Genomic DNA, 27351 nt, shown 5'->3' on the forward strand with positions numbered 1-27351 from the left:
AGGTTAGTTCTGTTAGCAAACATTTTAAAAATGAGCCCAAAGAGTGGGTCGGGATGGGGATAGTGATGTATAAAGTAGCCTATTTATAAGGATCAGAAATATCAGGTTTAAGAGATCATATATTACTGAAGATTGAGATTATGGGAAAACCTCCATTGAAAAACCGGAGGATTTAGGAAGGAAGAAAAACCTGTGAGGCCATTTGATGTTTGTGTAATTAGACGGCAGATTTTTACCAGTGATATTTTGTCCCAATAGTAAAATTACTTTGATAATACATCTGAAATAGGGGTAAATAGCACATGTTCCCTAGAAGATAACATATAAGCTCTGTCAAACACCATTGTATTGTACACAGCTTATCTATTATCTGCTAGTTAACATGTTTTTTTTTTCTTTTTTTCAACCCTGTGGCTACACAGAAGCTCATTTATATAAACTGCATTGGTTTTTCTGAAGCAAACACACAGCTGTTACCAGCGCAGGGCAACAGTACATTACTTTCATACACTGTCAATTTTTGGTGCTTCCGTTACTTTAAATATTGCTGCTTTTTATTTATTTCTATTGGGTTTTTAGAAGCAGAGTTATCATAAAGGGACAGTGACACTTTTATATTCTTGGCTCTGTTAGTCACAGCACATACAGGGAATATTTGGCTATTTGGGAAATGGAGTCTTGGCTGGAGCAGAGCTGACTCTTGCTACTTTGCCCCTATGGTACATGTAGTCAGAACCAGCAGTGCCACAAGAACCCCATGTCTGCACCAGGGTCAGTAGATGACAGATTACAGTCTGGCACAGGATTGCCTGATTTACTGTTATGTGTTTAAATTCCCAGTGAGTGTGAGTTAAGCCTAGAAACCATGAGAGAGTGCTAGTGCTACTGGGGAAGGAACCTTTTCCTACATATCGGGGTAATTAGAGCAGCGTCAGTGTTGCTGTAGCTTCTGTAACATCTCCGTAAATAACAAAGACCCAAGTACTTACCGGTTACACATATATTCAGCTGGATGAAGATTAAATCTATTTTCTGGTGTAATAGGGGAATCACATAACTGGATAAAAGCTCCAATAACAAAGTCCCCGGCTTCATATCTGGTTGGATAACTGTGGCCTCTCAATGTGCATCCGGGTCTGGGAATGAGCTGATTGCCCCAAACCAGTAACAATTCAAGCAGCAATATGATCAGCATTATGATCATGGTTCCTTTGGGTAGGAATAGACACGTACAGCAGCACTCGGTTCCCAGTATTGTCACTATCCAACAGCTTTAGCCGACGATTAAATATCATTTTCACGTGTGAATTTTAAGACAAAGTCCATTCCAGTGAGGAGATTATTTTTTCATCAGAGTTAAAACGGGCCCAAAGGCGAATGTCAGCACTAAATTATACACGTTAATGCCCCGTGGGCAGCAGTGAGAAGAAAATAAAATGCACAAAAAAAATCAATGTATTAAAGAGTGTTTGCCTATGTCTTATGTTCAGAGTCCAGAATTGTCTGCACTATTGTGGGGGAGAATGTTCCCTAAACATCTATTGCACCCCCCAAAAATGGGCCATTCCTGCTGTTTGGAATGCAATTGGTGTTCCAGTTACTATGCTATGCCAGGGAGGGGATACTGATAGCATGATAGTATATTATACATGTGTGAGATTATGTGTTGTTTACTTATTTTGGTTACCACTGTTGTTAAAGGAAAACTATACCCCCAGAATGAATACGTAACCAACAGACAGTTTATATTATGTTAAGTGCCTATTAAAGAATCTCCCCAAACTGGAATATATATATCAGTAAATATTGCCCTTTTACAGCCTTTCCCTTGAGCCGCCATTTAGTGATGGGCTGTGTGCTCCCCCAGAGATCAGCTGACAGGAAGTGATGCAGCTCTTACTGTAACAGGAAGTAGTGTGGGAGCAAAAGGCAGAACTCTGTCCATTCATTGGCTGATGGGGCCTAGCATGTGTGTGTGCCTTGGCTTGTTTATGTGCATTATGAATCCTATGATCCCAGGGGGCGGCCCTTAGTACTTAAAATGGCAGTTTCCTATTTACGATTACCCAATGGCACATACTGCTAAATAAGTATATTTTTCTGAAAATGGTTTATTTAGATGAAGCAGGGTTTTACATATGAGCTGGTTTATGAAATATATATATATATTTTAGAGACTTACATTATTTGGGGGTACAGTTTTCCTTGAACATATTTTTTAGCATTTGTTGAAAACTTGGTGCATTCCATCATCTTGCAATAAGTTTACAAACCCCTCCTTTTCTCGTGTGGCCAATAAATGGCATGGGAAATTAGTGGACGAATAGGGAGAAGGACCTTGGGTGCAACAAAACAACATTCTTTAACCCTTTTACTGCCAGCTATTTGGTCAAAGCGGAACTTGTATTGCCAGGTAGTTTTTGAACATTTTGCACTGTTTCACTTTAGGGGCCTTTCCTCAGGGGAACTTTTAGTTTACCCAGGAAAACAATATATCGTTTTTTTTAGGACAACTTATGCTTTCAAAATATGGTAGAGTTTTTGTATAATTCCAATTCCGTAACAAGATATAGGCTTCTAAATGTCTAAAAATGAAAAAAAAATCAAATTTCCCATAATATAAAGACACATAACAGAAACAAAAAATATTTTATGAATGAAAATACAAATGATTTGGAAAATCCCATGTCTTTTGAATGTGCCAATACCAAATATATATAGTTTTAGATTTCTCACTTGTATAGGTTGAAAACTCCCAGCAGTACCCTACCAAATTCCCAAAGCACTGCTCCAGAAAGCTGCATACTTTTAATTTCAAGGCCAAAAATTTGACTAACAGGTTTATCTCAAAATATTGTACATTTTTGGAAAGAACAGATTCTGGGGAATACAGAATAGGCACAACTGTCTGTCTACTCCAAACTATCAAGTCACAATGCTTTCCTAAATTTATTGGTTTTTATCAAAATTTATAAAAAAAATTAAAAATCTCTTCAAAGCTTCCAGTCTATATTACTTTATCTCCTACAGGTCATAAAGTAACCAAATAAAACACCCTAAATATGAACACCAGGGGTCCCCTGAACAGTTTGATGCCCAATATGTATAGGTTTACCTAAGTATGTGGCATGTAGGGGCCCCAATGGGAACATACCCCCATATGATCTATCATTTCTGTCATTTTAGCTCCTGCAAAATCAACACATTTACATCATTATATGTGGGATAAAGCTAGTATAAAGTATTCTCACCCCAGAATGTCATATTTTTGGAAAGTACACATTCCCCCGAATCTAAAATGGGTACCCATGTCTTTCTACTCCAAAGTACCAAGCCACAAAGCTTTTTAAAAGTTGCCAATTTTGATGACATTTCCAAAAATCCCCTCAAAGCTTCCACTTTGCAGCATCTTATCTCCCACATAGCATTAGGTACCAAGATAAGACACCCTAAAAATGAACACCAGGGGTCCACTGAACAGTTTGATGCCCAATATGTATAGGTTTACCTAAGTATGTGGCATGTAGGGGCCCCAATGGGAACATACCCCCATATGATCTATAATTTCTGTCATTTCAGCTCCAGCAAAATCAACACATTTACATTATTATATGTGGGATAATGCTAGTAAAAAGTACACTCACCCCAAAAAGTCATATATTTTTGGAAAGTACACATTCGCCCACATCTAAAATGGGTATCTGTGTCTATATCTCCCCAGGAAGGGTATAAGGATTAAAGGATATTATATATGCAAATTCATATGTTATTTATGTGATCAAATATTCATGTGGATATTATGTAGGACAAACCCCTCAGTGTTAGGGGCAAAATTCCAGGAACACAAGTCAACTATTAATAACTAAAATTGTCTTTGAAGATTCTCATTCATCCAGGTCATGATATACAGTATCTAGTAGAATTAAGACTAAAACAACTGGACTTTTTCTTGAAAATGTTTCACCACTCACCACTGGTAGGGAATTCCCCGGTATTTAAACCCTTGGGGGTAGTACAGTCACAGACATCCATTCATAATGGTTCCATTGAACTTATTCAGTTAGGGGTTGGCTGAAACTGACAGGTGTAAGAAGGTATGATCCTGCCACATTGATACCATGATTCCCATTGATGCAGGGGTTAATCCTTCAAAGTACATGACTGGAAGTGTGAACTGTTGTGAAACTGCCGGGGTAAGGATGTCAAAGCGGCATTGTATGTAGGTGACAAGCGGTGTCACAGGCCCCCTTCTCTGTTCAGGGATGGTTTTTCCAGGCTGGCATCAATGGCCTCTTTCAAACCATCTGTCCCCTCGGTCACAAATATGCACGTTACTGTCCTCAAAAGAGTGACCTTTTTCCTTGAGGTGTAGATAGACTGCTGAGTCTTGTCCTGAGGAGTTCGCCCGCCTATGTTGAGCCATTCTCTTACAGAGAGGTTGTTTGATCTCCCCAATGTATAAGTCAGAGCACTCTTCACTACACTGGACAGCATAGACCACATTACTTTTCATGTGCTTGGGTGTAGGGTCTTTAGGATGTACCAGCTTTTGTCTCAGAGTGTTGCTGGGTTTGAAAAACACAGGAATGTGATGTTTGTTGAAAATAGATCATACCTTCTTCTTACACCTGTCAGTTTCAGCTAACACCTAACTGAACAAGTTCAATGGAACCATTGTGATTGGATGCCTGTGACTGTACTACCATCAAGAGTTTAAATCCCGGGGAATTCCCTACCAGTCATTGGAACTGAAGAAGCCACTCGGATGAGTGGTGAAACGTTTTCAAGAAAAAACTCAGAAAGTCCAGTTGTTTTAGACTTAATTCTTCTAGATACTGTATAACAAAAAATAATTGAGCAGTTTCTGGTCATTTCTCAAAAATGGCTACGGAGCACAAGTGATTGGTGGAGCCGCTAATTTGTGTTGGGGCGGTTATAACCTAAATAGCATGCTGACACCGGGTTTCTAATGCCCCCTAGGCCTACAGTAAATATTTATATTTTTTGTGGAAATGTTCAAATATTTGTTTTGTTTGAAAAAAACATCTATACACCTCTCTGGATGTTTAAAGTATTGATTCGATATCTATTATGATTCTGTCATTCATTTGACAAATTCAAAATGGTTTTTGTTTACTTTATTTTGCTTGAACATCGTCATTTTTTAGATCAATTTAGTTCTGAAAGGCAAGAAGGTGTGAAGGTAAAGTTATTGCTCCAACCAGTAAGGGGACATTGATTGGAGGGAACACAGCCAATGGGATGTCACACAGCTGGGCAAGAGTCGCATCCTTCTGAGTCTCAGCAGCGTGCAGTCTTCCCTGGGAAAATCACTCCTCCATAAAAAGTGGCTTTGATGTTTTGTACTGTTGTTAACACACAAACAAATGCATGCAACCCCCCCTGACAATGTAAGTTGTAAGCTATTTACCATATAATGACACAACTGTTTGCACAGTTGTGTAGTGTTCTCCTTGTGTTAAACATTACCTACAGTAAATTATGAGATATAATATTATGACCCCCCCACACACACTCCCTACAGTAGTCACCTGAATGTGGCAGTTAGCAGCAAAGGCCGGAATGTCTGGCACTTCTCCATAGCAGGTCCGTCTCCCAGAAGGTTGGTAACAGGAGTGACACGTCCAAGCAACAGAAATGAGGTTTTAGCTTCTCAGACCCAACATTCCAAAGCACCTATATATTATAAACTTGCTGCATGACAACTTTATGTCACAGGTTGTTGAGGAGCCAACCAGGAACCATGCTATACTGGATCTAGTGATCTCTAATGGCCCAGAACGTATAGCAAATGTGCAAGTGGTTGAATCCCTGGGATAGGGTTATTGGAGATAGCTCTCAGTACAAGTGAGGGAATACAGGGGTAGGGGGGATAGCTCTCAGTACAAGTGAGGGAATACAGGGGTATGGGAGATAGCTCTCAGTACAAGTGAGGGAATACAGGGGTAGGGGAGATAGCTCTCAGTACAAGTGAGGGAATACAGGGGTAGGGGAGATAGCTCTCAGTACAAGTGAGGGAATACAGGGGTAGGGGAGATAGCTCTCAGTACAAGTGAGGGAATACAGGGGTAGGGGAGATAGCTCTCAGTACAAGTGAGGGAATACAGGGGTAGGGGGGATAGCTCTCAGTACAAGTGAGGGAATACAGGGGTAGGGGGGATAGCTCTCAGTACAAGTGAGGGAATACAGGGGTATGGGAGATAGCTCTCAGTACAAGTGAGGGAATACAGGGGTAGGGGGGATAGCTCTCAGTACAAGTGAGGGAATACAGGGGTAGGGGAGATAGCTCTCAGTACAAGTGAGGGAATACAGGGGTAGGGGAGATAGCTCTCAGTACAAGTGAGGGAATACAGGGGTAGGGGGGATAGCTCTCAGTACAAGTGAGGGAATACAGGGGTAGGGGAGATAGCTCTCAGTACAAGTGAGGGAATACAGGGGTAGGGGGGATAGCTCTCAGTACAAGTGAAAGAATACAGGGGTAGGGGAGATAGCTCTCAGTACAAGTGAGGGAATACAGGGGTAGGGGAGATAGCTCTCAGTACAAGTGAGGGAATACAGGGTTATGGGAGATAGCTCTCAGTACAAGTGAGGGAATACAGGGGTAGGGGAGATAGCTCTCAGTACAAGTGAGGGAATACAGGGGTAGGGGAGATAGCTCTCAGTACAAGTGAGGGAATACAGGGGTAGGGGAGATAGCTCTCAGTACAAGTGAGGGAATACAGGGGTAGGGGGGATAGCTCTCAGTACAAGTGAGGGAATACAGGGGTAGGGGGGATAGCTCTCAGTACAAGTGAGGGAATACAGGGGTAGGGGGGATAGCTCTCAGTACAAGTGAGGGAATACAGGGGTAGGGGAGATAGCTCTCAGTACAAGTGAGGGAATACAGGGGTAGGGGAGATAGCTCTCAGTACAAGTGAGGGAATACAGGGGTAGGGGAGATAGCTCTCAGTACAAGTGAGGGAATACAGGGGTAGGGGAGATAGCTCTCAGTACAAGTGAGGGAATACAGGGGTAGGGGAGATAGCTCTCAGTACAAGTGAGGGAATACAGGGGTAGGGGAGATAGCTCTCAGTACAAGTGAGGGAATACAGGGGTAGGGGAGATAGCTCTCAGTACAAGTGAGGGAATACAGGGGTAGGGGAGATAGCTCTCAGTACAAGTGAGGGAATACAGGGGTAGGGGAGATAGCTCTCAGTACAAGTGAGGGAATACAGGGGTAGGGGAGATAGCTCTCAGTACAAGTGAGGGAATACAGGGGTAGGGGAGATAGCTCTCAGTAGAAGTTGCCCCAGGGTTAGGGTCCGATTGCCATCTTGGAGTCAGGAAGGAATTTTTTCCCCTCTGCGGCAAATTAGAGAGGCTTCAGATGAGGGTTTTTGCCTTCCTCTGGATCAATATAGCAGTTAGGCAGGTTATATATAGGCGTGATGGACGTATGTCTTTTTTCAACCCAACTTACTATGTAACTATGCAATTATACTTTCTTCTAACTCTGCAGCTGTGGTTCACCTTGAAGTTAATTTTTATTATGTTATAGAATGGCTCATTCTAAGCAACTTTTCAATTGGTGGTCATTATTTATTTGTTGCAGTTTTTGAATGATGACGACCAATTGAAAAGTTGCTTAGAATTAGCCATTCTATAGCATAATAAAAAGTAGCTTCAAGGTGAACCACCCCTTTAAATAAAGGCTTTCAGCATGAAATAAGTGCTTTAAAATTCAAAATAAAAATTTACGTCTCCTATCTGAGTCCAAGAATTTGCCTGGCAGCCCTCCAAAGACCTCTACACCAACTACTTGCAGAAGGCAGCAATCAAAGGGCTTGAACTGGAGGTCCAAGGGTGGCCCTACGCCCACCTTCTGTGCCCTTGCTCTCACGCACTTCTTTAGGTTGCTAAAGCGATTACACACCGTGTGGTGATCACAGCATATAGCGCCTACAGCACTCACATGATCCGCTACTTGCTGCTGCAGTTCTCTTCTTCTGGCAGCGGTGACCTGACAGGACCTGGCACCAAACAGATAGTCCCATCGTCTCACTACTTCCTCAACCATTGCCAAATTTTCCTCACTGGTGAATCTTGGCCCTGCTCTGTGGCTGGGCCCAGCCTCCTCCTCCTCAATTCAGCAGAGGGTTGCTGCTGCCCCTCCTCCCTAGCCACCCCCCTGCCCTCTAGCTGCCCCCCTCCTTGTGCTAACCCAGGCCTCTTGGGCCTCCTCTCTCTCCCCCTCCCAAGGGTCTGGTGCACTTTCCCTAACCTCCCAACTATTTTCCTCCCCCTGGGGTTCCCTAACTAATACCACCCCATGGGGCTCAAGACTTGCCTGAGTCTCAGCCCCCTCCTCCTCCTCCTCTTGGCCCCACTCAGGCAAGTCCTGTCCCCCCAACCCTCCTCCTCCCAACTCCCACCCCCTACCCCACCAACTGCCTCCCCAGCAGCCCCCCATCCTACCTGCTCCCCCCACCACTCCTCCTCCTCCCTACCCCTACTGTGATGGACCATAGCACAACAGCAGCAGCACTTTCACTCCTCTCCCATTGCTTTCCAATAACAAAGTGAAGGGGTGAAACAAGGGCGCCAATGCATTTAAAATGGCCACTGGAGGACTTCCTGTTAACCCAAAAGAGAAATTGGTGCCAAATTCTTGAGCATCAAAATCTTTTACAAATGGGGATAAAGATTATTCTCTAAAGTTTACTTCATTATTATTCCCTAAATAAAATATATGAACAATGAACACCACAAACTCCTTGTCTATGAATAAAGTATAACAGTTTATTAATACTAATAAGGAAGAACATGAAATAACAATACAGATACAATATGTGTATATAATGGTAAACAATATGCAGCAATAAGAACTGACACAGGGCAGTAATATATTTACAGTGGAAATAAAAAAAAGTCTACACACCCCTGATAAAATGTCAGGTTTCTGTGCTGTACAAAAATGAGAGAAAGATAAATCATTTCAGAACTTTTTCCACCTTTAATGTGACCAATAAACTGTACCACTCAACTGAACAACAAACTGAATTATTTTAGGTGGAGGGAAGAAAACCAAAAAAAAATAAAATAATGTGGTTGCATAAGTGTGCACACCCTTAAACTAATACTTTGTTGAAGCACCTTTTGATTTTATTCCAGTCTTTTTGGGTATGAGTCTATCAGCATGGGACATTGTGACTTTGTAAGATTTGCCCACTCTTCTTTGCAGAAACGCTCCAAATCTGTCAGATTGTGAGGGCATCTCCTGGGCACAGCCCTCTTCAGATCACCCCACAGATTTTCAATCAGATTCAGGTCTGGGCTCTGGCTGGGCCATTCCAAAACTTTAATCTTCTTCCAGTGAAGCCATTCCTTTGTTGATTTGGATGTATGCTTTGGGTCGTTGTCATGCTGAAAGATGAAGTTCCACCTCATGTTCAGCTTTCTAGAAGAAGCCTGAAGGTTTTGTGCCAATACTGACTGGTATTTGGAACTGTTCATAATTCCCTCTCTTAACTAAGGCCCCAGTCCAGCTGAAGACAAACAGCCCCAAAATATGATACTGCCCCCATCATGCTTCAATGTGGGTATGGGGTTCTTTTGGAATTATGGCCAAAAAGTTCAACCTTGGACCATAACACCTTTTCCCACAGGCTTTTCGGAGACTTCAGACGTGTTTTTTCAAAATGTAGCCTGGCTTGGATGTTTTTCTTCGTAAGAAAAGGCTTTCCCATTGCCACTCTACCCCATAGTCCAGACATATAAAGAATACGGGAGATTGTTGTCACATGTACCACTCTGCTGTAGGCCTCTTGGTAGCCTCCCTGACCAGTTTTCTTCTTGTCTTTTCATCAATTTTGGAGGGACGTCCAGTTCTTGATAATGTCACTGTTGTGCCATATTTCGTCCACTTGATGATGTGTTCCATGGTATAGCTAATGCCTTGGAAATTCTTTTGTACCCTTCTCCTGACTGATATCTTTTAACAATGAGATCCCTCTCATGCTTTGGAAGCTCTCTGGGGACCATGGCTTTTGCTGTGGGATGCGACTAAAAAAAGTCAGGAAAGACCAACTAGAGCAGCTGAACGGTATTTGGGGTTAATCAGAGGCATTTAAATGATGGTGGGTGTATGCTGACTCCTATTTAACATGATTTTGAATGTGATTGTTAATTCTAAACACAGCTACATCCCCAGTTAGAAGAGGGTGTGCACACTTATGCAACCACATTATTTTAGTTTTTTTTTGGTTTTCTTCCCTCCACCTAAAAGATTTCAGTTTGTTGTTCAGTTGAGTGGTACAGTTTATAGGTCACATTAAAGGTGTAAAAAGTTCTGAAATGATTTATCTTTGTCTCATTTTTGTACAGCACAGGAACCTGACATTTTATCAGGGGTGTGTAGACTTTTTATATCCACTGTACATTTCTCTCCCCAAAGATTACAGTCTCTCCTTGGGATATCTCTTTTATTAAACGCATGGGGCCACAACTTAAGTAACATTAAATCAAGATACCTTGGTGCCTGTTTCAGTTTGGCTCACTGTACTGATTGGGTGAAACCAACACTGACTTATTTATTGGGCCAAGATTGTCTGTTCTGCTCTGTCTTCATCAGGATGCTGATCCATCTACCCTATTTTTGTTATGTCTCAGACATGGCCAGACTTCCACAAACCCCAACCTGAATACTAAAGAGAGGGGGTTTTTTTTAGACTTTTTGGTTTAAACACCCCTTTGTGGAGGTCCTATATATCAAGCTGCATGTATTCTCTAATAGTGACCTTGTAAAGAGCAGGATTTAGTCTCTAGAACCAAAAGGCTCTCATAAACCAAAACAAAGATTATCCCTTTTGAGTTGTGTGCCTGGGTTTAATACATTTCATATATGTAGGGAGAGAAATACACTGGTAGTTATTCATTGGACTTAAACTTTATTGCCTTTTTCTAACTCAAATTAACCATGTAACTACGTAAAAAGAGATATTTCTCTTCTTCGTGCTCCCAATGATTTACAACGATTATTAGCTATAAATAGTTCTATTGTTTTCTAATAATGGTTTCTTTTGTGTTCAGTTCAGGCTTTAGAAATATGATATAGCACTTGGGAATGAATATACAGGCCAGTAACCCAGCACTGGAGGATAAGATGGCAAATATCTCAACTGCCACCATTCTACTGCCCTTACTGCTCAGGTATGCAGGGACAAATGCCACCCACACACTACAGAACCCCAACATACTGAAAGTGATGTTTTTAGCCTCATTAAATCGGTCAGGGAAATCCTTGGCTAGAAATGCAGCAATGAAACTCAGTAGGGCCAACGTTCCCATATATCCAATTATACAGAAGAAGAAAGTGACTGATCCTTCATTGCACAGCAGAATAATATAGTCTGGGTCAGAGAGAGTATCAGCCTCTGGAAATGGGGGATTGGAGGCCATCCACACAGCAGACATGACAATCTCAACTAAAGAACATGCAATGACTAAAATTATGGCCAGTTGGGTTCCTACATACTTCTTCAGCTTGCTCCCAGGCTTTGTGGCATTGAAGGCAATAATAACTGTGAGAGTTTTAGCCAACACAGAAGAAACAGAAATAGTAAATACAATCCCAAATGTTACTTGTCGGAGGAGACAACATATCTGAGTTGGGCGCCCAATGAATAATAAAGTGCAGAGGAAACACAACATGAGAGAGATGAGGAGGAGACAGCTGAGATATCGGTTGTTGGCTCTCACTATAGGAGTCTCGCGGTACTTTATAAAGATTCCCAGGATTACAGCACAAGTGACGGATAATATTACAGAGATGGAGGATAGTGTAGAACCCAACTGGTCTCCATAGGAAAGGTAATCTATATTCCTCGGAATGCAGCGGTTTCTTACAGAATTTGATTTTTCATATTTAGAGCATTTCATACAAATCTGTGCATCTGTAGCAAAAAAAAACAGAACAGTTAGATATTAGATTTTTGGGTACAACTTTGGATTGTTATCAGCCAACTAACTAGTTAATCATCCCAAAGAAATGCAAAAAGTGTTGGTTGTTACTTGGAACTAGAGCAACCGTTGGCTGCCAGAAGCCTACATTATCTACAAAGGCCTACATTACCTGCCCAGCATTGACCTGAGATCTGTGCATGGTTATAAACATGCCACATTGGTAAAAAAGTACATTTTGTAAAAATAGTCAATTGTTGTATCCTTGTATTCTTATTTTGTAAAGACAATATTTCAGTGTCAGTTCATTTTTTGGGATGCAATCTACCTTATGCCATCCTCACCTGGCCATAGGGGCTCATCAGGAGCCTCATGCAAGAAGTGTTTGGTGGCAACCGGGTAAAACCTGGACTTTATGGTGCAAAGGGGCTAATATAGGCTAGATTGCTGCTGCACACTAGGCTTAGGGTAACTTGATGGCAAAAAACAAATACATTTCTCATCAATGTCTCTTGTAACATTTTTAGATGGAAACTTCCAGGAAAGCCAGATCGCACACTCATGATCCATATGTGAGAATCACACACCGCCTGGATATTGATGGGATGTGTGGCTTCCTACTGTAGAAGCTCTCTTGTTGAAGCCAAGGTGGTGTGAGTGGAACATGAGTGCAGTCAGTGGCTCCCAGGCAATTTGGAAAATGCACAATGAGGAAAATAGCAACAATATAATTAGGAGCCTTTTCTGACCCAAAATTAGAAGAAATTAGATGATATTTTGCAGGAGTAGCAACAATGAGAATTTCACTTACCTTCTTATCGTAAATTCTATTTCTTCTAGTCCCGACATGTCAGTACGCATGGGCAGTATTGCCCCCCCCAGGAGGTAGGACCTATCCCAAAGCCAATCAAAATTAGTCCTTACCTATGAGACTATGTGACTTCCTCCCCACCCCTGTTATACATTTGCCATGTCGGGAATAGAAGAAATGGAATTTATGATAAGAAGGTAAGTGAAATTCTCATTTTCTTCTTCGTCCCTTCCATGTCAGTACGCATTGGATCTACCAAGCCCCACCCCTAATTATAAGGGGTGGGAATGATAATCCAACAGACGCTAAAAACTAAAAATCAATCATCGCAAGAAAAAACTGACCATTCCCTGCTACAAGCATCTTCTCAGGGACCAGAGGGATTTCCACACGATGGTTGTCATAAACATCCAACCCCAGCTGAGGAGGATCCTCTGCCAACAAGAAAATGGTCACAAAACAGCTGCCCACTAGTGGCCACAATCATAGCTCTGGCACTGGGCAGCTCGCTGGTGTTACCCGCCTAGCAACACACAGGCCAGTTAACCACAACTGTGATGCATTTTCCACTAGTGCTGCCTCTATGCCCCCAATCCTTAGCACTAGCCTGGGGCCCTAGAAAAATAATTGCAACCCACAAGCATCTAGCTCCGAAGCACACCAGTAGCAGCTTAAATTGGTGTTGACATCCGTCAAACTCAACAACAACCAGAGATCAGCAAAAGATAATACCAGCTAAGATCTGATGCAACGTACAAGTGAAAACTGACCAACAGCAAAAGGGCCCACTAGCCATCAAGCCCCATTACTGCACAAGCAAGCTAGGGACCCAAGCCTGCAACAGAGCATGACAGACTGAAACCCAACTTCCTACACTGACTGTAGCTACCGAATTTGAGAGGCTACCAAACCAGCAATGTTAGGGCCAGGTTTAGGAACTGTACAACCTGCAGATGGAAGATCAGCTAACCAGTCTACCATGACTGGAATCAACTGGAAATCATGCATGGAACGACTAGTGCACAGCCAGCCCATACTCAATGCCCCAGCTAGCCACCCTGCATAAAAGTCAGAGCAGAGCCATATACCATGCATGTCAACAACCAGTAAACAACTCAAACACCACACAAGCAAAGCACTGGTGGACATGCCAGCTGCCATCCCTGCATGCACAACACCAGAATGAAAGACAGCTAGCAAACAAGCAATAGCACATAAGCTAGCACTGTGCTTGCAATTCTTGACTCTCAAGAAAACGTAAAACCAGCAACCACTGATGCACTTCAGTTACTGCAACTGCAAAGACACCTGTCCCCAAACTAGCCATTGCTAGTAAGGAGTGGAATACAAGATGAAAACAAGCACCCACACATGCCAAGAAAGCAGCCAAGGTTGACAGCCACAAGTGCCAAGGCCCACCATGACATGAACCAAGACCATATCAAAGGCAGTCAACCACATGCCTGCAACAAGGGCCACAGCATGACTGGCATCCACATACACCAAGGACTACAGCCAAGGCCAGCAGCCACCTGTGCTAAGGACCACAAATAAAACTGGCAGCCTTATATACAATTGCCAGCATCCCTATAAGCCAAAGTTTATAAGCAGGGCCAGTCTCCCTGAAAGCCAAAGGACTGAAAACAGAGCCAGAGGCCAAGTGATGAAAGGCCAGAACTAGGGCTAGTGACCAAGCAAACCAAGGCTAAAGCTGGAGTCAAGAAGGCTAAAAACCAGAACCAGGACCAAAGGCCAAAACTTGAGTCAATCTCCAAGCAAGCCAAAGACCAAAACCAACTGACAAGCAAGTCAAAGGCCAAAACCAATGGCCAAGTGAGCCAAAGGCCAAAACCAGAGCCAACAGCCAAGCGAGCCAAATGCCAAAACTGGAGCCAATGGGCAAACAAGCCAAAGGCCAAAATTGGGAAACAAGGCGAAGCACACCAAAAGCCAGAACCGGAGCCAGCGGCCAAGTGAGCTAAAGGCCAGAGCGGAGGTAGCAGCCAAGTGAGCTAAAGACCAGAACCAGAGCAAGCAACTAAGCAATGAAACGGCCAAACCAAGGACCAGTAGCCAAGCAAGCCAAAGCTATAGCAAAAAGTCTGCTGCCAGGGGTCAGAGGCAGTAGCCAAGCGAGCCAAAGGCCATAACCAGGAACTGCAGCCAAGTGAGGCAAAGGCCATAAACAGAACTGACGGTGAAGCAAGCCAAATACCATAACCAGGGACAGGGCCAATGGCACACAAGGCAAAGTCTATAACAAGGAACAGCACCCATGCAAGCCAAGAGACATAGCAAAAAAACAGCTAACAGGGGCAAGACCAGCAGCCACGCTGACCAAAGGCCATAAACAGGACAAAGCCCAACAGATACGTCAGCAAAGGCCATAGCACAAGCCGGCAGTCATGCAAAATGACAGTCACATAGCAATCAAACATTTCCCAATGTTGGCTCCTATCATGCTAGCAGACACAGAAGTAAATGCCTGTAAACACACCAGAAAGAGAAAGGAGTTGTTGAACTACAACTCTGCTCATACCTGGTAGGAAAAAACTGCCTTTTGAGCCAGAGACCAAAACCAGGGCCTGCAGAAATAAAATAAGCAGGAAAAAGGTACAGTACTGCCACAGCAGAAACCCCAGTTAAACCAAGAAGCCCCTGATGAAAAAATGAGCTCCTATACCTGCTGTGTCTGCATGGTAGGTTCACCGCACAATGTAAATCTATAGATAAAACAGAAATAGCAAGGAGCCCGAGAAACATACAAGCGCCTTACAGGATAACACTGGCCTGTAGGCAAAATGCAAACTCCAGTCAGAACCCTGGAGAAAGTTTGGTTATAAGTAGTGATGAGCAAATCTGTACCATTTCACCATAAAATTCGTGAAATGGCCAGAAAATTTGCAACAAAAAAATCTATGTGCGACGAATTTTCCCGAAATGCGGAAATTCGCTGCAAATCAACACCTGGCAAAAAAATTTGCTCTTCACTAGTTATAAGGTGCAGACTCCCTGTGAGAAAAGGAGACACCATACTGCTACAGCAGCAACTCCCAGCCAGTCTGGGCACACCTGGTGTAATAATGAGCTCCCATACGTGCAGAGTCCGCACAGAAGACTCACAAGAGACTTTAGATACCAAACAATAAATACACAGAGCCATAAAGCATATAAGCACCTTACAAGATAATATTGGCTCATTAGTGAAACGCAAACTTCAGTCAGAAACCTGGAGAAAGGTTGGTTATTAGGTGCAGACTCCCTGGGAGAAAGGAAGGAGATACCATACTGCTACAGCAGCAACTCCCAGCCAGTCTGGAAGCACCTGGTGTAGCGAGCACCCATACCTGCACCCATACCTGCTGTGTCTGCACAGAGGACTCAGGCTTACAGTAAAACACTATAGATATGAAACATCAATAGCAAACCTTACCTATACACCTTACCCAATAGCAGTGAGTGTCAGCAGCATGAAAACTCCCACAGGAACCCAGACAGCCTTCAGCTGAGGGACATAATTAGCTCGTTAGTATACAGGCTTCCCAGGGCACAGGTAGATAGTAAGAACCCTGCAGGAAGGCTGCTTGCTAGGTACAGACTCACGATAGGAAAGGAATAAGGTACATTACCGCTACAGCAGAACAACCATCAGCCATTCCTGAGTCTGGAAGGCGGTATGGAGTTCAGGTGCAGTATGACTGCTCCCTCAAGGCAGAGGAGTTGCAGCACAGCCTGGCAGCACTTCTGCTGCACTGAAGCGTAACTGTGGGGACACTTTAGGGGTGGCTCATCCATAATGGAGGAGAAGGAGGAGGAAGTGGCTGTGTGGGGTTTGCACGTTTACCCCACAGGGAGGCATTTCTAGCCTGAGGAGAGAGCTCCTGCCTGCACCCTCCCCAGCACTCATCAGGGTGGCCCAGTGGGCAGTATAGTATATATACGGCCCCGCCCTATGCCTGCTGGTCCACATGTCTGTGGTGCAGGGCACCCTGTCACCGACAGCATAGTCGAGGGACAGGGACACATTATCACCCACCTGCTGGTGGAGGGCAGGGATGGCCTTCCTGGCAAAATAATGGTGACTGGGGATCCGCCAGTTAGGGGCAGCGCAAGCCATCAGCTGTCGGAAGGGGGCTGTGTCAACCAGCTGATAGGGCAGCAGCTGCACTGCCAGAAGTTTTGCCAGGCAGGCATTGAGCCTCTGCACTTGGGGGTGGCTGGGGGAAAGAGGTGCCTTGTGGCCAAGGAACTGGGGGAGGGAAACCTGCCAGGACAGGGTCCGCACAGGAGATTACAAGGAGGAGGAGAAAGCGATGGAGGGGGCTGCAGAAGAGGCAGAGCTGCACAGTGGCCTCCTCTAACTGTGAGCCTCAGAATCCTCTTCCCTTGCTACAGGGATTGGGGAGCTAGCACCTGTTCCCTGGGGAATGGGAGGAGGTGGACAGGAAGCACCCCTGCCCCCCTGTGCCCTGCCTCTTTGGTGCTGCTCCCACGTCATCCTGTGATAACATTTCATATGGGAACTTAATGCTGATGTTCCCATATGTGACCCTGTCTGCCCCCTATGTACTTTCTGCCGGCAGAGCTGACATACTGCTACCAACGGATACTGACTCGTGAAAAATGCCCATGCTGCTGAATAGTGGGCCACCACTTTGCTGTGGAGGGCTGGGGACCTAAAGGCCCAGTGCTGTCCTGTTGCCTACCCCCCTAGCAGTGGTTGGTGGGGTCTTCTGCCTCTGTGGGGCCGGCTCTTCATCAGCATCACTAACAACAACACACAGTTCCCCCCCTGCACCGCTGCTGTTATCTCCTGAGCCAGCACCCAGGGTCTGTCCTGTCCTCCTCATCAAACAGGAATGTCCCCCATACCTGTCTGCTCATCAAAAGATCCTGGGTGTTTGGGCTCAAGTCCACCTCAGGATCAACTAATAAGTGGCATAGCATGCCCCTAAGCACTGATCTGGCAGGTGATGCCACCTCCTGCCGCTCGTTAGTGCCTGCAGCAGATGAGGTAGCCTGGGTGAGCCAGTCTATAACTGCCTCTGCCTGCTGTGACTGGATAGGTTGTGAAGTGGTGGCAAAGAAATCTGGCAAAGTCTTGCGACTACCAGTTGCCCCACTGCGACCTGCCACCTGCTGCTCTTGCAGATACTGCTGCCTTCATTGCCCAGACTGAGCATAGCATGTGTGCTGGGCTCTTGCCCACAGTCAGCACCATGGCCTCTCCCACCCTCACCAATCGTGCCTCCCACCTTCATGCCCCCCTTGTCCCACACCAAAAACAAGCTTCTAATTCCAGACCCTGGTTAAAAAATACGACTACTCTCAACTCATTAACATACATACATCTAACCCATAGCACCATTTCTATCTGATCATCAGCACAAAGCTTCCTAGAGCATCCTTTGACTCCTCTCCGTCCCTGAAAATAAAATGTCAAAACAGCTTTCCTACTCCCTGGCACCCACCTTTTCTCTCGATCCCATTCCATCAGAGATCTGACCTGTATTGCTGTTACTGCACAGGACAGTAAGAATTAGCATCTTTCCATGCACCTCCAAGTTCCATGAGTGGATTGTCTCCAACTGGATGCTGACCTTTCTGCATACAACCATCTTTTCAGACCCTTTCAGTTGGGTTTCTGCACAGGCCACTCTACTGAAACCGCTCTAACAAAGGCCATCTATGATATCCATGCTGCTAAAGACCAGGGACTTTATTCTATACTCTCTGGATCTCTCTGCAGCATTTGACCGTTGCCTTTTAAAACATTTCCAATCATTTGGTATCAGTGGTTCTGCTTTATCATGGTTGGCATCTTATCTCTCCATACACACCTTCATTGTAACTGTTTCTGACAATACCTCTCCACCTGTTAGGGTGCCCCAATTGTCTGTCTTAGGGCCTCTTCTCTTCTCTCTTTACATTCCCTCTCTTGGTGACCTCATCACATCTTTTGGCTTCTTCTATCATCTATCGGATAACATGCAGATCTTCTTTTCCTGCCCTGACCTCAATCATCGGGCAAAAATCATGCAGTGCCTTACTGCTGTTGCATCTTGGATGGCTGCTCACCACCTTAAGCTTAACATGTCCAAGAGAACTGCTTATATTATCATCATTTCCCCCTCCCTTTGTTTAACATTATAGTTAAAAATGTCACCCTACATCCAGTCTCCCAAGGCAGGTCACTTTAGACCCATCTCTCACATTTTCAGTCCACCTTGCATGCTTTATTAGAACATGCCACTTCTTTCTAAGAAACATTGTGAAAATACGTCCCCTCCTCTGCCCCTCCACTCCTAAAACACTTGTACAGGCTCTCATTCTACTGAATCACATCTTCACCAACTTAAACTCAATCCTCGCTGCAGCTGCCTACATGATCTCATCTGCTTTTAAAAGATTCCCCTCTATCTCACCATGAATATCTGTCTTCTGGATTTAGGTCAAGTGGTGCATTAAATACAAAATTCTTATGCTGTCTTTCAGATTCCTTCATTCTTCTGCTCCTCTCAATATATCCGCTCTCATCACTCCATACACTCCCTCCCAGGCCTTGAACTTGGCTTGGGACAATCTACTGACCATACTGTTAGAAGATGTCTAGACAAAGGAAAAGTAGAGTTACTAATGGACCATGGGCACTTCCGATGGGCCTACATTACTGACCTCTAGTGTAAATTTGGCCAGATCTCAATCAGACAGATTTTATTTCCCGTTGGATTGGGAACCTCAACGGCTCATTGATGCTGTCCTTTGTCAGACAGTGCCTATGACTGCAGCTTCCATTCAATCGTTTTGCCCTAGGGCCCAATATTATCCCAATATGTTCCACTTGAGGCGTGCATATCGGGAGACGCTCAAGTCATTTGGTGACCTCGCCAAACAAGCAGCTCTAACCATGTCTGGCCACCTTTAGGGTCCCAGTGGGCAACTTAGTATTTTCTATCAGTGGTTCTCCCAGACCTGGACCATTTTTGTAGAATCATTTTGGTTTGTTCAAACCATGGAAAAACTTTGAAATCATGTTATATAACTTTTTAAATGAGGGAGATATTCTGGTGATTTTGGTAGCTGACCGTCTCTCTTCCAGTTGTGGCTGATACATATATATTATAGAATGTCTGTTGGGGTTTGAGACAAGTTGACGGGTATTACTTCCATTTTTCCTATGTTCATATATGTTTTATATTCTGAGAGTTATATTTGTCCAGGATATTCGTTAAAAATGGCAGGGAAAGCAGGGGGTAAGTTATGATAAAACATCAGCAAAAAAAGTTGAAACTTCTTAGTTGATACCTTGACCCCAGTGATATCTGGGTTGGTACAAATAAGAGCAGCTAAATGTTCTAAGCTCAGAGCATAAAGCTTGGCCTTCTCCTACAGTGTAGAACTAGAAAGTTAGGCTGATAAATATGTTATTCACTGGCAACTGTCCATTGCTTGGAAATACAATCAGAGTGAATCAGAGTGTACAGCAGCTCTGTGAGGAATGGGCCAAAGTATCTAGATCTTTAGAATTTATGAGGGGAAGGAACTAGAATCATTAAAAGGCAACTACACATTTTACCTCTGTATTTAATTGTTTCATTTTGAAAATAGGGTTTCTCATTTGTTCCCAGCTGTTACCATCCCACCTTATTCTACATTTATTAAAGACCCTTTGCCTTTGAGACCAGACGTACCTGTTATGTTAGACATTTCCCCATCGGCACACAGTACACAGGTATAACAGCAACTTGGCGCCCCTTCTACTTTAGCTTTCCTGAATCCAGGCTTACAGGGCTCGCTACAGCGAGAATGGACACACTGTGGGGTAGAATAGAAACATTAACTTAAAGCACAATAATAATGAGCATTAGGCAATTATAATTGTGCATAATAAATGTATTATTTGCATCACAAAAAAGGGACCATCTTTAGAGTTTTAATTAGTAAGTTCTGTGCTTTATCAACAACATATATTAGTATCTATAACTACATAGGGGCATTCTTACTGGCTGGGATTTAGAAATGAAGATGAATCATGTTGACTCTTTTAAACCGAGGTCCCTGCATTTGGTGTGTCTGTATATACAAGTGCCTACTGTTAGATCTGATTTTTTGCTTTGCTTCTTAGACCTGAGCTTGTATTGCTCAGAAGATTGGCTCAGATAACATTTTACCTACATAATAATATGCCTGGCAGACTTCCATGTCCGGAACGGTTCTGCAAATGTTCTGCTCAACAGGAAATCATGTCTGATGGTCAGGATGTGGCCCAACGGCTTTAGGTACAGTAGGTAGGGAAGTGAGAATGGCCAAGATATAGTCCTGTTTCTCTAGGCATCTTGCCTTAAAAAATGATGTCACAAAGTAAGTGACACACACATTTGTGAGAAGCTGCTGAATGCGGTACTGCTGTTCTATGCTTGGTGCCCCAATCAATAAATTTCCTTTTCTGAGTGAGCATTTTAAAATCTGTTCTGTTGTTCCTTGGAAGTGACCGTTGACCTTTCACTACTTACCTATCCTCAGCAGCCTATCAGTGTCTCCTGGAGAAGGGCATCCATGGAAACTAACAGTTCTGGGACCAACTGCAGGAATGCTCTGCCTGCAGAGGCTTAATGGGGAGCCTCCTAACATGGCCTGCAAATCAAGAATGATGGCCACATGGTACATAAATGGGCATCTAGCTTGGGTACCCCTAAATCTGAAACACTAATATAGAGCTTGAAACATAATACATAACATATTGCCCCTAGAGTAGTGGAGGGGAAACATAAACCTGAAAGAAATAAAGGGTTTGTTTCACCCCAGATATGTTTTGGTGAATTTTATTTTATTTTATTTTTGATAAAGAGGGTTTGTATCCAAATCCCAATGTGGCTTCCTTATACTTACACACAAGGGAAACAGATTTAATTTGTGCCGTTACCTCAGAAAAGTACGGGCCCCAGAGATTGGCGCTTTCATTGACAAATAGTTTCCCATCAGATTCAGATCCATCAAAGCTTCCAACCTTTATGCTCTTTTTATTTCCTATTTCTAAGAAGTACCATTTCAGTATATCATAACGGGCTTGTGGGTTTCCATTGTCTTTAAAGTAAATTTTGTCCCCAGAAGACGTTCTAAATGTCACATGTGGCATCAATGCATTTAGCTGCAAAAATATTTAAAGGTACTGTAACGCTTGTTTGGCTTAGATATGGCAAACCCAGGCTAGTACTGTGCTGTAGAGCATGTGTTACATGCGACCTTAATACTTAGGAGTGGGCCTCCGCTAAGTGGGAGATAGATAATGGAGCTGAGGGTGTTGTTAAACTACAACTACATAGAGCTGTGTAGGGCAGTTATAATAATGGACGCCAGAAAGGTTCTTGCGGATGAACTATTAACTCATTTATTGTCTAAAACACATATGGAATAGTGCAAGCAGGGTATTATACTCACAGACACAGCAGATATGAATAGTCACAATGAAGAATAGTAGACGTGACCCTGAAGGAACAGTATAGCCCAACTTGAAGAGGTGTAGGGTATTAGCTGAATACCTGAGATGAATACCCTTACAGTAGGGAATGCTTCCAGCCGACTATGGTCCAGGGGCACAGCACCTTCCTGAATCCTGCGTCTAAACCGGTCCCTTCAGAAAGGCAAACCGAGCCGGGTAGGCTAAACCCTTAACTCCTTTGATGGGGCTAAATGACTGCCCTTGCTAAATAAGCTGACTGTACTCACCACTCCTAGAGGGTGCTATGAAATAGACTGACTGTGCTGGCTAAGACTCATTCACAGGGCCCTGTCCCTGACTTTCACTAGGGTATAAGGTCCCCTAGGGTAAAAATTGGCTTCTGGGCCTATGTCTGGTCCAGGCTCAGTTGGAGCTCTGCTTAGGACACAGCATGCAGCCAAAAGAGGAAGCCACTCCCTCCTGCCAGACACTATATCAGTCTGCAGGGGGAGGGGTCAACCTGACTAAGCTCTGTCCGATAACAGCAAAGATATGAAAGATAGGGATATGAAGCCATAGGGCACTTAACCCTATGGGTCCCTTCAGTACATATAGTTAGAAATTACATTATTATGAAACGCTTTATTTATATATATATATATATATATATATATATATATATATATATATATATATATTATAGTCTATATCAACATTGGGGTAATAGTCCCCCCACTATAGTTCCAGGGGTACCCAGGGCACAAATAAGCACTCACCCCAAATCCCCCCTAACTGGCCTTCAGGCTGGGCCCCCTTAGCCCATAACAAGGTTACAGATATATAGAAACATTGGGGTAACAGTCACCCCGCTATAGTTCCAGGGGTACCCAGGGCACAAATAAGCCCTCACCCCAAATCCCCCCCTAACTGGCCTTCAGGCTGGGCCCCCTTAGCCCATAACAAGGTTACAGATATATAGAAACATTGGGGTAACAGTCACCCCGCTATAGTTCCAGGGGTACCCAGGGCACAAATAAGCACTCACCCCAAATCCCCCCCTAACTGGCCTTCAGGCTGGGCCCCCTTAGCCCATAACAAGGTTACAGATATATAGAAACATTGGGGTAACAGTCACCCCGCTATAGTTCCAGGGGTACCCAGGGCACAAATAAGCACTCACCCCCCCCCTAACTGGCCTTCAGGCTGGGCCCCCTTAGCCCATAACAAGGTTACAGATTGGGGTAACTGTCACCACACTATTATTATAAAATCATCTCCCTTAACTTTAAATGTGCATAAAAGGACACATAGACAGTGTTTCCCCTAAATGTAGTACAAAGGGAAATAAAGAAATTAAGAGTATATTAAAATAAATATTACATACATCAGCCAAAAATCACTCATGGGCCATATCACAAATCTTACAGAATCTTACAAGATCTTACAAAATTTTGCAAACAATTACCTTCAGTAAGTTGTCTACTTGTGATCTCAGTAGTGACCATTATAAAGGTCATTTCAAAGTTTTAACCTTCGAAAGCAAGTTGCAGGTAAAATGTATTCATTGTAATAAGGAATAAAGCAGTAGAATTCATATGGAATCAGATAAGAGTGAGTGTAGGACAGGCCAGACCGGGGGTGAGTGAGTGTAGGACGGGCCAGACCGGGGGTGAGTGAGTGTAGGACGGGCCAGACCGGGGGTGAGTGAGTGTAGGACGGGCCAGACCGGGCGTGAGTGAGTGTAGGACAGGCCAGACTGGCAGTGAGTGAGTGTAGGACGGGCCAGACCGGGGGTGAGTGAGTGTAGGATGGGCCAGACCGGGGGTGAGTGAGTGTAGGACAGGCCAGACCAGGTGTGAGTGAGTGTAGGACAGGCCAGACCAGGGTGAGTGAATGTAGGACAGGCCAGACCGGGGGTGAGTGAGTGTAGGACAGGCCAGACCGGGGGTGAGTGAGTGTAGGACAGGCCAGACCGGGGGTGAGTGAGTGTAGGACAGGCCAGACCGGGGGTGAGTGAGTGTAGGACAGGCCAGACTGGGGGTGAGTGTAGGACAGGCCAGACCGGGGGTGAGTGAGTGTAGGACGGGCCAGACCGGGGGTGAGTGAGTGTAGGACGGGCCAGACCGGGGGTGAGTGAGTGTAGGACAGGCCAGACCGGGGGTGAGTGTAGGACAGGCCAGACCGGGGGTGAGTGAGTGTAGGACAGGCCAGACCGGGGGTGAGTGAGTGTAGGACAGGCCAGACCGGGGGTGAGTGAGTGTAGGACAGGCCAGACCGGGGGTGAGTGAGTGTAGGACAGGCTAGACCGGGGGTGAGTGAGTGTAGGACAGGCCAGACCGGGGGTGAGTGAGTGTAGGACAGGCCAGACCGGGGGTGAGTGAGTGTAGGACAGGCCAGACGGGGGGTGAGTGAGTGTAGGACTGGCCAGACCGGGGGTGAGTGAGTGTAGGACTGGCCAGACCGGGGGTGAGTGAGTGTAGGACTGGCCAGACCGGGGGTGAGTGAGTGTAGGACGGGCCAGACCGGGGGTGAGTGGGACACAGTTGGGCAGCCTGACTATATTACAATATATGAACAAACAATCCCTGTTTGGTTTAAAGGGGAGGGCACTTTATTACTGGGCACAACATGTTACTATTCTATGATATGGGTAAGTGCAGAGAATCTCGTGTCTGTATCAATTAACACACAGTATAATTCCCATAACTGTACAAAGGAACGTACCTGCCATTGCTTAAAGTACATGTGTAGGCTCTCTGCTGATTTAGGGGAACGTGTCATTGTGCCGTACAGTTCATGGAGAGTGTGAGCCATTGTGTAAACTGCAGTGTAAACCCCATAAGCTATTCTGTAATTAAAGGCTTCATAGAATTCCAGAACTGTATCATCAAATGTTTCATTCCCGGTACATTTTTTACGTGAGGTGTCTGTCTCTGTAAAGGTGCAATCAAATAATAGTCCCCAAATATATGGGAATAAATCATCAAGTTGATATTTATATGGATTTAAGGAATAGAAAAACTGCTTAAAACCAGGAATCTCCCCTTGTTGTAAGGAAATTACCAAAGTGCCATTGAAAGTTACTAATACTGGTAAATATTTCAGCTCAGATATAAGGGAGAGAGATGAGGTTGCAATCCATATTTTATGAGGAATGTTATCATTATCAAATAATACAGAAATATAGGAAACCGACTGTGAACTGAGAAAAAGAATGACCACCTTGGCCGAGCTTCTGTAAAATGTTTTTCTAATTTCCATGACATATGCCCAATAACATTGAGACCAATCTCTGAGTATAATGAGGAAGGCCAAACAGACGCCATCTTTGCTCATTGCTTCTTGCAGCCTCTTATTGGCCCTGTGCCCAGTGTCATCATCCGCTACAATAAGTCCAACCCATTTCCAGCCAAAATGCCTAATCAGGCTCATTATAGCATCAATTTCAGATAACTCATTGGGGATCATTCGGTAGAAAGATGGAAACTCTAGTCTGTTATTAAATATGGGATCAGCAGAGCCGTAACTGATCTGTAGATAAAAGAAAAAAAAAACATTTTTTCCAAAGTAAAATAAGAAACAGATATGGGAATAGCAAATTTCATACTTATTACAGGTATGTGCCATGTTATTCAGAATGCCCAGGACCTGGTGTTTTCTGGATAAGGGATCCTTACATAATGTTGATCTCCATACCTTAAGTCTAATAAAATATGATTTAATCCTTTCACTACCAGCCGTTTTGGTCAAAGTGGAACTTGTCCTGCCAGACAGTTTTTGGACATTTTGCCCTGTTTCATTTTAGGAATTTCCTCGGGGGAACTTTTAGTTTACCCAGGAAAACAATATATCGTTTTTTTTCAGGGCAACCTTACCTTTCAAAATATGGTGGAATTTTTGTATAATTCCAATTCTGTTACAAGATATAGGCTTCTAAATGTCTAAAACATGAAGAAAAAAAAATATTTTCCATAATATAAACACATACACCAGAAACAAAAATTATTTTATACACGGACTGGAAAGTCCCATGTCTCCTGAACATGCCAATACCAAATATATATAGTTTTATGGCGATTTCTCACTTGTAAAACTCCCAGCAGGACACTATCAAATTCCCAAAGCACTGCTCCAGAAAGCTGCATACTTTAGATTTCAAGGCCAAAAATTTCACTAAATGAAGGTATATCCCATAAAATTATACATTTTTGGAAAGAACAGATTCTGAGGAATCCAGAATAGGTAGAACGTTCTGTCTACTCCAAACTATGACGTCGCAATGCTTTCCTAAAGTTATTGGTTTGTATCAAAACATTTGAATTTTTAAAAAAAATCGCTTTAAAGCTTCCAGTCTATAGTATCTTATCTCCTACAGGTCATAAAGTAACCAAATAAAACACCCTAAATATGAACGCCAGGGGTCCCCTGAACAGTTTGATGCCCAATATGTATAGGTTTACCTAAGTATGTGGCATGTAGGGGCCCCAATTTGAACCCCCATATGTACTGTCATTTCAGATTCTGCAAAATCAACACATTTACATCATTATATGCGGGATAAAGCTAGTAAAAAGTACACTCACTGAAGAAAGCCATATATTTTTGGAAAGTACAAATTCCCCTGAATTCAAAATGGGTACCCATGTCTTTCTACTCCAAAGTACCAAAGCTTTCCTAACTTTGCTGATTTTTATGACATTTCCAAAAACTACCTCAAAACTTCCAATATGCAGCATCTTATTTTACAGGTCATTGGGTACCAAGATAAAACACCCTAAATATGAACCCCAGAGGTCTACTGAACAGTTAGATGCCCACTGTACATAGGTTTATCAAAGTACATGGCACTTAGAGACCCCAAAATATACCTTGTGCACACTAATTTCATGGCTTACCTTTACCTAGTTTATAAACACATGGGCAGTTTTATGTGGGAAAGAAGCTGCAGAAATGTTGGGGGACCCCTGAAAACAATATAGTTTGGAAAGTACACGTTCTGACAAATCCAACATGGGTAAAGAGTCCTTTCTACACCAAAGTACCACTCTGCAGAGCTTTCCTAAAGTTAGTGGTTTTTATGATATTTTAGAAAATCACCAAAAAATTTTCAATTTGCCACATTTATCTCACACAATTTCTTGCA

At 43.7% G+C, this 27351-nt stretch overlaps 1 protein-coding gene across 1 annotated transcript; it reads right to left on the reverse strand.

Annotated features, from left to right (window-relative positions):
* Positions 1–11052: 11052 nt before the first annotated feature.
* LOC116411035 (vomeronasal type-2 receptor 26-like) lies at positions 11053–21905 on the reverse strand. Its single transcript, XM_031902807.1, has 4 exons — positions 21693–21905; positions 21283–21403; positions 20461–20604; positions 11053–11951 (listed from the first exon to the last, which is right to left on the reverse strand). The coding sequence occupies exons 1-4, from the start codon at positions 21903–21905 to the stop codon at positions 11053–11055; spliced, it is 1377 nt and encodes a 458-aa protein (XP_031758667.1).
* Between the last annotated feature and the right edge of the window lie 5446 nt (positions 21906–27351).

Source organism: Xenopus tropicalis, chromosome 5, assembly GCF_000004195.4.
Source record: "Xenopus tropicalis strain Nigerian chromosome 5, UCB_Xtro_10.0, whole genome shotgun sequence".
Taxonomy (NCBI): Eukaryota; Metazoa; Chordata; class Amphibia; order Anura; family Pipidae; genus Xenopus; species Xenopus tropicalis.

What these genes read in the sequence shown, in the direction of transcription:
- LOC116411035 (XM_031902807.1), bottom strand. Translation starts at nt 21,905, where the DNA reads ATGCCACATGTGACATTTAGAACGTCTTCTGGGGACAAAATTTACTTT. An exon ending in GGGGCCCGTACTTTTCTGAG is followed by an intron (nt 21,404 to 21,692) that starts GTAACGGCACAA and finishes CTTGATTTGCAG; the next exon opens with GCCATGTTAGGAGGCTCCCC. An exon ending in GGAAATGTCTAACATAACAG is followed by an intron (nt 11,952 to 20,460) that starts GTACGTCTGGTC and finishes TTTTTGCTACAG; the next exon opens with ATGCACAGATTTGTATGAAA.